Source organism: Pezoporus wallicus, unplaced genomic scaffold (genome assembly GCF_028554395.1).
Source record: "Pezoporus wallicus isolate ANWC-B61680 ecotype Strahan unplaced genomic scaffold, APGP_CSIRO_Pwel_v1 contig_6275, whole genome shotgun sequence".
Lineage (NCBI taxonomy): Eukaryota > Metazoa > Chordata > Aves > Psittaciformes > Psittacidae > Pezoporus > Pezoporus wallicus.
Window position 1 is genome coordinate 1,551,009 of NW_026636901.1, and position 12,536 is coordinate 1,563,544.

Sequence of the window (12,536 nt, forward strand, 5' to 3'; positions counted from 1 at the left end):
TCACTTTCCTTTTGGCATGTAGAGTGAACATAGGATGAGCATTTTGGTTTTGATGCTTGGTGGGTTTGTTTTTTGTTTTTTTTTTGTTTGGTTGGTTTTTTTTTGTGTGTGCGTGTGTGTGTGTTTTGTTTGTTTGTTTGTTTAAAAAAAAAGGAAATCCCTGCACTAGCAGAAGTAATGACAGAAAAGGAAATGTGAGCATGACAGCAAACCATAGAGGAGCAAAAATGTTGTGAAGCAAGCAACTACAGTTTGCTCCTATTATGTTACAAAAGAATCTAGTCTCAGTTTTCCAAATGTCTGCTGTGCTCTGAAGCATTCTTTTTTTTTGAAAGAAAAGCCAAATGCAGAGTTACCAAGGAAGAAACGATCATGATTTCTATGCATCGGCGCAGAGTGCAAGACACAGCTTTTTCAGATAAGACGAGTAAGATGTGGCACCCTTAGTAACTGTCGCTGTTCGGTTTTTGTTGCACGGAAGCTGGATTGGCCAGACCATCTTGTTCCCCGAGAGCAGAGCCTCATGAAGTCTAAGGGCAGGAGGGAATGACAGCCCGCCAGCAAGCAGCCGGCTACGCCTCGCCCCGAGCACTGCGGCCTAGCTTCGCTCAGGATACACCCCTCGGCTGAGCACCCAAAGGGCTGACCCGCCCTACATCACACAGGCTTCCCTTCCCGGGGCAGGCCCCGGCCCCGCAGCAGCCTGTCCCAGAGACACGACAGCCCCCTTCGCCTACCACAGCCCGAGGGAGGGCGGCGACCCTCCGTGCTGCCCGAGAGCATCCTGCCGGCTTATGACAAGGGGGGACGGGCCACTACGGTTTGTCAAAGACCCTGTTTCACACCCAGGGAGGGGTGCTAGAGGGCCGCAGCCGGGAGCAGGCACTGCACACGGAGCTATGGGAGGGCAGAAAGCAAGGCCGCCGTCAGGGCCGTCACACCGGCTGCGGGGCAGGCTGGGGAGCAGCCCACACCCCTCCCACAGCGGACCGCCACCTCCCAGTCACGACCGCGGCCCTGCAGCAACCTGAGCATGCCCAGCCCCCTCTTTCCTCCTTCCTACTCCCCTGTCAGGGAGTTGTAGCAATCGAAAACTGGAATGTTCCATATAGCGCCTCCCCTCTTCTTAGTAGGGCCTGGAGTGAGGTGGTGGTAAGCGCCGGGCGGGGGCCGAACCGGCTCTGCGGCGCATAGCTCGGAGTGCCGCGGGCGGCTCCCGCTGGCGTCGCGTGCCCGAGCAACGGCCGCGGCCGGCCGTCATGAGGCACCTGCCGTACTTCTGCCGAGGGGAGGTGGTGAAGGGCTTCGGCAGGGGCTCCAAGGAGCTGGGCATCCCCACCGGTGAGCGGCGGGCGGCGGGGCGACTGTAATGCCTCCTGTGAGGGACACCGGCGAGGTGCTTGCCGCGGCCCCCACCGGGTCCCTGCCGTGGGCCCGCGGAGCGGCCGCAGTGCGCCTGCCGGGGAGGCCGGCGTCGGGCGCGGGGGGGGTTTCTGTGTTTCCCAGGCAGCCCGAGCGAGAGGCGCCGTGACGGATTGTTCTGCCGGGTGGAGCTCGACGGCTTGTCGGTGAGCTTGAGAGACGCCCCGCTGTCCTGCACCGGTGCCCCTTTGGCATGGCGTGCTCCTTCTGTGAACAGGCGTAGCTTGCTCCGTGTTAGCGTTTTTCTGGCTCTTTTTCTTCTACATAGTTAAGAGTGTTGTAGCCTCTTTTGTGCTATTCTTCCCTTCCCCCTTTTAAAGTAGTCTATTTCATTCTTTTTTGTTTGTTTAAATTACCTAGTAGTCGTCATAATGATGTACAGGATGTAGATAAATGATCACGTGCACGGTGCTGTGGTGTGGCAGCTTGGAAAATACCCGTTTACATGAACCTCAGATAAGAACAAGAAAGGGAATAGGCATTGGGAGTAGCTGTAGGGAAGAACTTTCATGGGGAATGATGCAGATTTTAAAAAACAGGCAGGTGGACTTGGCGTACAAATAAATATCTTCCTATTGCTCATCTTTGTTTCAGTTGTCTAAACGCAGACAGATGGGTATTTCAAGTGAATTTTAGCCTGTCTTAGACGCTGAAGTCAACAGTCACGTTGCGCCACTCCTAGCAGGCAAGGAAACTTTTTAAGACCAATTTTGAGGTCTGGATTTATGACAACATTGGTCAATAATTTCGGATTTTTCTCTCCATTGTGTATAAATGGTGCGTTGGTGCTAGGGAGCAGGTGGCATAAGTTGTTACTGCTTGTGGGGTTTGACAAAAACTCAGTAACAGTATATTCTTCTAAATCAACTTGTCTTACATGAATAGATCTACTCACATGGGAAGTAGAATTAGTGCTTTTGAAAGAATGTTAGGTTCAGTTAGAAGGGAATTTATTTCACTTTAGATATGTAGTTTTCAAAGAATATTCCAGAAATCCACAGATGCCTCTGAAAGGCAATATGTACAAAATTGATTGGTGACAAAATCATGCTATCATTTCTACATATTTTATTTCATAAGTAATTATTTAATTGACAAGTAAATACTCCTGTGATGCTATTTTATAGTGCAGAATAAACTTTTTTTTTAACCTCATCTTTCACTATATTGAAGTTTTGATAGCTATCCTAAGAGAAAAATGCATTCTGACTGGATGTATTGCATGTTTGTTAGTTATTGCCATGTAAGAGAATGTGTGTAACTATAAAATACTGTATGCGCAACAGATGTGATAACTCTGGTATTATCACAGTGACTGAATTTTATGGCTCTGTTTTGTATTTTGCCAAATGGCATGTTGCATCATTTTCATCATCATCATCAGTGTTAAGCTGGTAAATAGTATGTAGGCAGTTTGGCTTATAAATGAAGATTCTGTTATGTCCTTGACTTACACAAAGTCACTCACACTTTTATACTTTCCAAAATTTTTGCAGCTAACTTTTCTGAGCAAGTAGTTGAAAGCTTTCCATCTGATATCTCTACTGGTATATACTATGGATGGGCCTGTGTTGGAAATGGAGATGTGCATAAAATGGTATTGAGCATAGGATGGAATCCTTTCTATAAGAATTTTAAGAAATCAGTGGTAAGAATTTTGCTTTGTGTGGGATTTTTATTGCAATAAATGAACCAGATGTTGAATTTGAATAAGATAAGCAGCATTTGATCCATAAATGAGATCTAGAAATCCTGTTTTCTCTTAGAAATGTATTTGATACCTATATTGCATGTTTGTATTCTGAAAAGAAAATTCAGTAGCCAGAGAGAATGCAGCTGTAGGTAAATAAAGGTAATTTTCTTCTTTCTATTCTGGCATTATTTAAATAATTCCCAAATAAAAATTTAACAGTATTTCTGAAATGGTGGTTGCTTACAGTGTTGGAAGCTAAGTAAGCATAAACTTGATCGATGCATTGAATTTACTGATTACAAGAGCCCTACCATGAGCTGGAACATATTAATCTATTGCGCTCTGCAGTCTGCCTGCTTTTCATATCAGATGTTGAGGCATCTTAATTTGTAATGATTTTCTATTAGTTCTTTTTTTAAAATGATGGAATCCATACATGACATGTGCTGTGGCTTGATTTACAGAATAAATATTTAAAGGTATATAATAATAGGATGGAGGAGTTGAGTTAAAATTCTGAACTGCAGCAGCTATATTTTTTCATGCTGTCAAGTGCTGGTGCTTTTCCTGATTCTCTCTAAAGAGTTCTATTTTGATGGTTTAAACTGCTTTTATTTGGGCATGAATCTATGCTTCCAAGATTCTAAGCAGACTCCAGAATGTGCTTGCCTTGTGCAAATGTATACTTAACAGTTTTGTAGCAGACTCTTCTGAGCAAGTACTGAAAAGCTTTCTATCCAATATCTCTGCTGGATCTAGCGTGTGTGTGCCTATATTGGAGACAGAAATTTGTGTGGTTTTGAGCATAAGATGTTGGTTCCTATGTGAGCTAGAAATGCTTTCCTTAAGCCACTTCAGTAAAGATCTTAATAGTTATTTGAATGAAATATTAAGCTCTGTTCGTGATTTGCTGCCTGGAAATTTTTCCTCCAAGAAGTGGTGAAGCATTTCCCCTGAATAATATCTGGGGGTTTTGTTTGTTTTTATTTTTTTTTGTTTGTTTGTTTTGGTTTGTTTTTTTGGGGGGGGGATGTCAGAGTACTCTTAAGTGAATAATTTTTTTTTTTAATTCCATGCAAAGTACAATTCTCCTTTCTAACATAACCAAAAGTCCTAGCTTTTTCCTCTTGCATTATATGTGCTTAACTAAATGTTCCCTTGATTGGTATGTGTTGGGGAGAATTTGAATTAGGGGTATTAGCTACATCTTTACATTGGGGGTAAATAAACTCAAAGTTCATCATAAATGTTGACTTATTTCTCTTCCTTTAGGAAACACACATTATCCACACCTTCAAAGAAGACTTTTATGGAGAAATTCTTAGTATAGTCATAATAGGATATATTCGACCGGAAAAAAACTTTGATTCCTTAGGTCAGTATTACAGGTCTCCCTCAAACTAGTCTCTTGATTTGTCTTATTCATGCAAGTACTGTGTCTTCAGTCTGTCTTTCCATAATGAGATATTGATCTGTTAACCTTTGAAATTTCAGTAACATATTTTTTACTAAATGTACAAGTTGGTTTAATTAAAAAAAACTCCAATGTTTCACACTAAACTGTATTGTCACTTGTCTGAGGAAGAATTTTTAAATCACAGGTTTTTTGTAAAAGCATGAGTCTAGCCTGTTAATTTCTTTAAAAAAGGCAGCTCTGTTAGAATTGAAACAGAAATGCTGAAATGTATGCTGGAACAAGGAGAGAGAAGTGCTTATAATGATGAAAAATTCAACCCACCCTGGTATGGTTAGGAAAAAAAAAACACATTTCAAACCCAAAGAATTTTGCCTTTCAAATGCCATGGTAATAATTATATTCTACTTCTGGGACTGTTATCTGTTATTCTGTGGTACATGTTATTTCACTTGCTATTGTGTGCACAGAATTCAGACCAACTTTTAAGTATGCCTGTGCTTATCTTTTTCAGAGGCACTCATTTCAGCAATTCAAGAAGACATTGAAGAAGCAAAAAGACAGCTAGATTTACCAGAGCATCTTAAACTCAAAGAAGATAACTTCTTTCATCTGCCAGAAGGCAAAATAGTGAACAACCACTAAGCAAACTCATACTGCTTTTTTATTATTATTCTTATTATTTTTCCCTTTGTGGGATTTTTGTTTGTTTGTTTTGTTTTGTTTATTTTTCTTTTGTTTGGTTTTGGTTTAGTTTGGTTTGGGTTTTTTCTGTTTTATTTTAATTTTTTTTTCTCCCCTGTCATTGAGCTTTTACATTTGCACTGCTTTTATAGGTACTTTGTTGTCATATATCTGTTCAGGTAAACTGAGGTTGGAACCAAACATACAAGTTTATTTCAGTTTCCTTGTGTTAATTCATTACTAACCCAATGATGCAAAAGGAGAAGAAGGCTGGTTTAGGTCCTCGCAGATAAATTGTGTGTCCTGAAGTTACCAGTTGTTCAGAGACCTGAGCATGTGTAGAACATGACCAAAGTTTATCATTACCTCTTCTGACCCCAAGGTGTGGATAGTTCACTTAAGTGAAGAATGTCTGGTTTTAACATACAGAATGTTATTCCAACCTCTTACCAGTTCTATGTCATTCCTGCATCTTAATTTCAAGTAGTAGCTTAGCAAATTTTTGCCATTCATTGAGTCAGAAATTTCCTGTGGTTCAGGAAGCCAATAATTAGATAACTATAGTAGGATTAATTCTCTATAGCTCTTATTTTTTTATATGCTACACAGCTGTCGTGATTGAAACTGTTAATTTAATTGAAGGTATTTATTTTAAGTTTATTTGAAATGGAGGAAATCACTGTTGCTCATTGAGTTACTGGAATCTGAGATGGACTTCTTCATAGTTGACTCTACATAGGACAACACGTGACCTGTAGTTTACTTCTGAGGAAGTATTTCACTAAAATTCGGGAAATGAGTGACAGAATTCAGGAAATGAATGAATAAACTTTAAAGGCTCAGGCATTTAAAAAAATCAGGAACAGTATAACAAGATTTCTGCTCATTTGGCCTTAAGGCAAAGAGGTAATGAAAGGCAACTTTACATTTTATGTGCTGCTGGTATTTGTTATTAAAAAATGGGGAGAATCTTGATATTATTCACTACACTGACAATAAAATGGCTGACTTCAAGATTGCTGTTATTGTAAGGCATAGAAAAATCTCATCAAGTCTGCACTAAATGCAGATAAGAGCTAAGGTTTTGGCTGACCAATTAGAAAGCCTTTGGGGATTCATGGAATAATATACCAACGCTATAGCGGGGATTGGTTATTTATTACAAGTAATTGCAGCTGGTCATACTCTGAAATCTAGGGATAGATAAATGGAGAGGGTACTGTCGGAATTGATAGTAATTTGAATTATGTAACGCATGGTTCCAGATCTATTATCTTTTTTTTTCTCATAAATTAGAAAAATTTATATAAATTTTTCTATAAATTTTATTTTTCTAATTTATTTTTCTATAAATTAGAAAAAAATCTATCTGTTAATGAGTGGGATTAGGTAAACTGCAGTGACTTTGTCACAATCATTTTACATCAGCTTGTAACGTGGCTGGAACGCTTCCTAAAATTTGAAATAGCTCTGTTGATATGTGTCTACTGTAGTTATGTGTCTCAACTACCATGTACCATTTGGAATGCACAATTTTGTAGTATAGTTTTATAAATTTACTCCTTGTCCTGTCCTATGCGAATCCTACTTTTCGATCTAGAGTTTGAGTTTTAACATCATAGCTGTTGGGGTCTTAGTGGCAGGTACTGTCAGGATGTTAGTTCTTTTCATACAGTTTTAACTTTCCACCAGTATCATAGGATGTTATTAGTGAAGAGGTCTTGAGCAAATCAAGGGCTTGTGTTTGCACTGCAGGATATGAGGTGAAATTTTATTTCATTTAAATGATATTAATTGTTCACCAGTGCTGTTGATAACAGACAGAATGCAGAAGCAGGTGGAGGGGGGCGTAGTTATCAGCAGCTGGATATACTTTCTTTTGAAGAGCAGTGTAACTTTGCGGACTTTTACTATATAGTGTGTTGGAAACTATTTCTTAAAAGTCTGCAATTTTTTTTTTTTCATTTAAAAAAGGAGGAATTAAGATAGAATTTTTTTTTTGCAAGTATTTGAGGCATTTTTGAGATTGTAATGTCAAAATCTCATATTTTACTTCTTTTAAAAGAATGAAGAAAAGATACACTAGTCAACTGAATATATTGTAAAGAATATATTTAGGAAATAGATTGTTGTTCATAGTGGTACTATAGCTAAACACTCAGAGCCTTCTATAAAGTTGGGGTTTTGCCAGTAATATCATGTGTCTGTTGTGGAAACCATGGTACCTTAAGCTGGTTGTCTGAATAGTACTTCTCTGTATCTGCTAATGAATGCTACTGTTGAAAATTCAGTCACTGTCTGGTTATAGAACCACTGTGCTATCAATAGAGAACAGGGATAAAGGAAAAAAACTTGAAAAACTGTTAGTTTGCTCGCAAGTCTGAGCTTAGGTGTGATATATGGATATACTGAACTACTAAACTGCTCTGTATGTTTGTCTTCAGATTAGAGAAAATACTATATTGGGTTGGCTGAGTGTACCTGTCCACATTATTTGAGAGAATGTTCTATATTAACTGTTTAGCTGAATTCATAATTTCTATCACAGTTTAAACTTTATGAAGGGTTATATTTTTTGTATTCTGTACAAATAACTGTATATTTCAGTTGATGTTGCTGCTGCACTGTAGCATTAATAAAGGAGCTCTAACTAACAAAGCTGTCTTTCTTGTTGTAGGTTTCCTTTCCTTTTCCACACCTAGGAAAGTTAGTTGTCTCAGCTTTGTGTAAGACTTCTTGAGGATGACTGCCGCAAAAGCTAGACACAGAATAATGAGATGTTGTCCAACCATTCTCGTATGTCTGTAAACCAGCCCCTCTCTGGGTACTTTTGTGCTTTACTTGGAACTTTCTGGGAGCTACAGCCTTTAGAATTCACAGTCTGGAACCTGTGAATCAATTTGTCTGTATGCTTTCTTTCAAAAACTGCTTACTTCTTTTGGGATTCAGATTGAAGAAGTTGCATTCTTGCCCTGTGTTCTGCTTCATCTAGGTCAGGGCAAAGATATAGCTGCTGCTGCTGAAGGAGAGTCAAACCTACATCTTAAAACACTTTACTCTGGCTCTGGTCTGTTTTTGCAAAAAATTTCCTCTCATACGTTGACTCGGTGACTGTTCATTTGTAGACCTTTTATGTAACCTCTCTGAAGCTGTATCAGGAAGGAATGTAATATCATGGTGGTGTATGTTGGTTGTTTTTTTTTTTTCTTTTTTATCTCATGGACTCTTCAATGTAGGTTTTTAACAACAATGCACCCAGACTTAAGATACAGATTAAAAAAAAAACCTCTAGCACCTATGCTGTTCAGGGCTTTTCTTCAACACTCAGCACTATCATTTCCAAGCATCTAGATTTTCTACTAGGTTTTCTTCTGGAATTAACATGAAATAAAAAGAATACCAGCCTTCAGATGTCTTTTTTTAAATTAATATGCTTTATGTACAACTGTAGGCTTTTTTAGATACATGCTTGTATTTTCTGAAGGAGAAAAAAACGTATAGAAAACAAAAACCTCAACCCAAACCTAATAAGTAGAAGGCTTGTGATGGTTGGAAACCTCAGGTTATCTGCTCTTCTAGAGGAACATTTGGGTAGATTTGTGGCCTGTTTTGTTCTTAAATAGGCTGGAGCTTTAAAAACATTAACAATGGCTGTTACTATCTAATTAAGTGCATAACTGAAGGTAATTATTTCTATGTTGATTTATAATGGTTGAGAACCAATCTGACCTCTTGTTTGTGGCTCATAATTGCTAAATGCTTAGTTTCTTTTACTTAAGTTTGCAGTTGGCTTGCTTCCACAGCGCTAAGATTCATATGTGAAAGATGAAGACACAATTCAGTGCAATCAATGAATGCAGTAAGGTTTGTATCTATTATTTTTGTTCCCTATTGATGAGAACGTAGGATTAAAAAAAAATATATTTCCATTTTTAATAGTCAATTGAATATAAATCTGCAAAGTCATGCAAAGAAAAAACATCTGTTTTGTAGGTTAAGGAGGTCTGCAGCCTGCTTAAACCTATTCTGAGAAGGGACAATGGAAAAAAGGTGTAATTGCTGACTACTTTACAATGTTTTATACTTTCCGGGGAAAAGTCTTCTGTTGTGTTCACAATTAATGAAGCTTAAGGAGATTTGTGAAATTCAATTTTTAGACATTTTGGGAGTTAGGCAACACCCCTAAGTATTTCTGTGCAGTAGAAAACAATCAATAGAAGTAGGAACATATGGGACCCGTTTGTAAAGAGAGCAGAAGTTACACGTGCATATGATGTCTACTATTTTTTTTGGATCTTAGTAGCCATAAATTTATCTAGTTCATTGCAAATGCATTATGTCCAGTCATCTGTGGTTTGATTACAGAATTGATAACTTATGTATCCATATTCTTGAAAAGGTACTGGTGCTATTATGATATTTTGTATTAAATTGATTCAACACTTGAAATGACATTTTAAACCCAAATTCCTGATTCTGTTATCTTTGGCGTTACCATTTACCTACTAGGTAGAAACAAAAAGAGTGGGGAAAAACTTAGTCTTTCTATTCAGAAGTCCTTTTGAACCCTCAGAACATCTGCTCCTCATCAGGTTGCATGCTTGGCTGTTCCTTAGAATTCAAGCTTGAAATCACACTTGTGGGTTTTTGTTTAGGTTGAGGGTAGATAAAAAAATCTATGGTTAGCACAGCTCTACTCTGCTGAAAGAAATGTACCTACCTCTCCCTGCCTTCCTCATATATATAATGCTAATACATATTTCTCTTGCAATGTCTTTCATTTGTCATGAGAAAACCAAATGTCCCAAACCCCATTTGAAATGCTTCCAAGGTAACTTGCATAGTTGAGTTTTTAATATTTTTATCATTCTCTTTGGTTTGAAATTCCAGTCTGCATCTTTGGCCAGAAGTCATGTAATGGTCATACAAGACCTGGAGGCAATCACATGGTGTACAGCAAAAATGTAGTCTGATCTGGGGACTAGTCTATGTGGGAAGGAACTTTGGGCCCCAAGGTGCTTAGACTATAACACAGTGTACTTTCACTTCCTTTCTAGCAGAAATTCAGAATAGGTTCATGGAGAGGAGAGTTTTCCTATATGCGTACATCTATTCCATTGGAAAGAGAAAGGATAACGAGCACTGCAGGAGGTGTGAATTTACAAGACCATTTTGAAAGAGCATTATTAATGAGAAAATAATGAGAGATGATTTTCTAGGAGGGAAAAAAAAAAGTATAAGTAGCTAAGGAAGAGGCTAGGGCTCGGTTAACTCCCTGGATAAATGAGTAAATGAGAATAGCAAAGAAAGTGTTACAGCATGAGGAAAGAAGAAAACATTTTTAAAATGTGTTTGTTTTCTTCAGGAAATCTTTTTAAGTATGGTGGCTGGAAGACTGAAGAAGCATTACCCTTGTGGGATCAGGACTTGTGGATTTGAACAGCTGTGGATTTGAGTTTCTCTAGGTTTTTTTCAGGACAGTGTAAAAGACATAGACACAGTAAGTCCATAAAATAGAATAGAAAGCAGTACTTCAGATCTTTTTGTGCTGTTTCCTGTGTGTATTTATCATTGGTTTTCTTAGATGTACCATTTTCTACAAGCTTTCTCCAGAGGTACTAGTGATTAATCAGCAATTCCCTCTGAGTCAGTGGCTTCTGAACAAATGGTCTTTTACAAAGTTTGTGATTCTTGGTCTCCCTGTGCACTCTCAGCAGGCAGTTCTAATTGAAATCACTATAAAATTGATGTGGCTTTGGAGGTCTCTAGTTTTGACCACTATTTTTAGAATGCTACTTTTTCACAGAATTCTTTTTCACAATTCTCTTCCTCATACCGTGTCTTTCTAGTGTTACCCATCATTTAGCTGTTACACTCTTAGGATAGCTCCTTCAAGGCAATTCTCTGCCACCTTGTAAAAACATAGACATTTTTACCCTTCCTGTAAAGCATAAAATCACACAATCTTCCTGCTGCTTAGGCAGAGGCTTCTTTTGTCATCCACCTGTCATTTGAGCCCTGCCAAAAGCACGGCTTTTCTTGGAAGAAAGAAGATACCAGTACTGCTTCTTTCCTGCAGCGGATAAATTCAAAACATGGTTGAAATGTTACACTCAAACTAAAGGAGAGAACCTCTGAAAAGAATTGGCATTTGAGAAGAATTCGGAGCTCTTCATTTTTTGGATGCATACTCAGAAATGTGTTTGTTTTTTTGGGGGGTTGGTTGTTTTTTTGTTTTTTTTCCAGTCTTACTTGTGTTAATGTATACCAAATTATTTTAAGAAACATTTTTTTATAAAAGTAAATGTTTGGTTTTAGTTTGTTTTTTGGAGGGGGGGGGGCGAGAGGTGGGAGGAGGGGAAGAAGGATCAGGGTGTTTTTTTTTTATTGTTCAAGTTTTTTATGAATTTTATTTTTTTGTTTTCTTTTGGTATGGTTTTTGTTTTGTTTTTGTTTTTTGTTTTTTGTTTTTTTTGTAATGATTCAGGGACACTATATATACAAAAGTTTTCATAAAGCAATGATGATGGTCTGAGAGTCCATAGACAAAATGCTTCCTACACCCCTTTCTTGTAGGGATTTAAGGCCACTCAGGTGTTCCATGGATTAAGCTTTTGAAATGTTTAGGAGTCAGGTTATATAAACCACTAACAGTAATAAAGCATATTATTAATCCAAACAAGTGTAGGAGAACAGGATATTACAAATAGTATTTTTCATCATCACCTTCTGAGTTTATTTTTCACTTTTTGTTTCTTCCTTTGTGTTTCCTGGAGAACTTCTCCAGATAACAGCTTGAGTTGAAGTGACAGATCAGATGTGCCTCTCCAAAGTACCTTGTTATTATATTGCTTTTGCCAAATGTAGGTTCTTATTTTGTCCTTTTCAGTCTGTTGCATGATTTTGAATACCTTTTTCTTACTGAAGGTGCAATGATTAAAATCCAAAGCCAAGTCCACAGAACTCCCTAAAATTTACAAAGAGATTTCTGAGGTCTTCAAGAGTAACTAACATAATGAAAAATCTCATAAGCAGTTAACATCATAAAAATCAGTCCTTCTTACATTTAATTCCTTTGTAAAGCTAAATATGAGTGATTAACAATTCTACTGTTTAGAATAGTAAATTTCCAGTAATAATACTCTTATCTATCTGGCCATACTGAAAACAAATAACAACACTTTCATTGTTATTTTGTGCAAAGTATTTGTTCTTTAACAGCAAGGGGCTGTAAAAAGCATAGTTTTTTTATGTAATGCTAAAAAAAAAATCATGTTGTGTCCTTTAAGTTAAATTATCCTCTGAGTCATATTTGTTCCCTTT

At 37.9% G+C, this 12,536-nt stretch overlaps 1 protein-coding gene across 1 annotated transcript; it reads left to right on the forward strand.

Annotated features, from left to right (window-relative positions):
- Window positions 1–1,218: 1,218 nt before the first annotated feature.
- On the forward strand, window positions 1,219–5,216 carry RFK (riboflavin kinase). The gene is made up of 4 exons (XM_057402177.1): window positions 1,219–1,341; window positions 2,919–3,070; window positions 4,388–4,490; window positions 5,044–5,216. Exons 1-4 carry the CDS (start codon window positions 1,260–1,262, stop codon window positions 5,172–5,174), a joined length of 468 nt encoding a protein of 155 aa, XP_057258160.1. The 5' UTR covers window positions 1,219–1,259; the 3' UTR covers window positions 5,175–5,216.
- Window positions 5,217–12,536: the final 7,320 nt, after the last annotated feature.

Coding starts and splice junctions, on each gene's coding strand:
- RFK (XM_057402177.1), top strand. CDS start 1,260: ATGAGGCACCTGCCGTACTTCTGCCGAGGGGAGGTGGTGAAGGGCTTC. Junction 1,342..2,918: donor GGAGCTGGGCATCCCCACCG/GTGAGCGGCGGG, acceptor AAATTTTTGCAG/CTAACTTTTCTGAGCAAGTA. Junction 3,071..4,387: donor AGAATTTTAAGAAATCAGTG/GTAAGAATTTTG, acceptor CTCTTCCTTTAG/GAAACACACATTATCCACAC.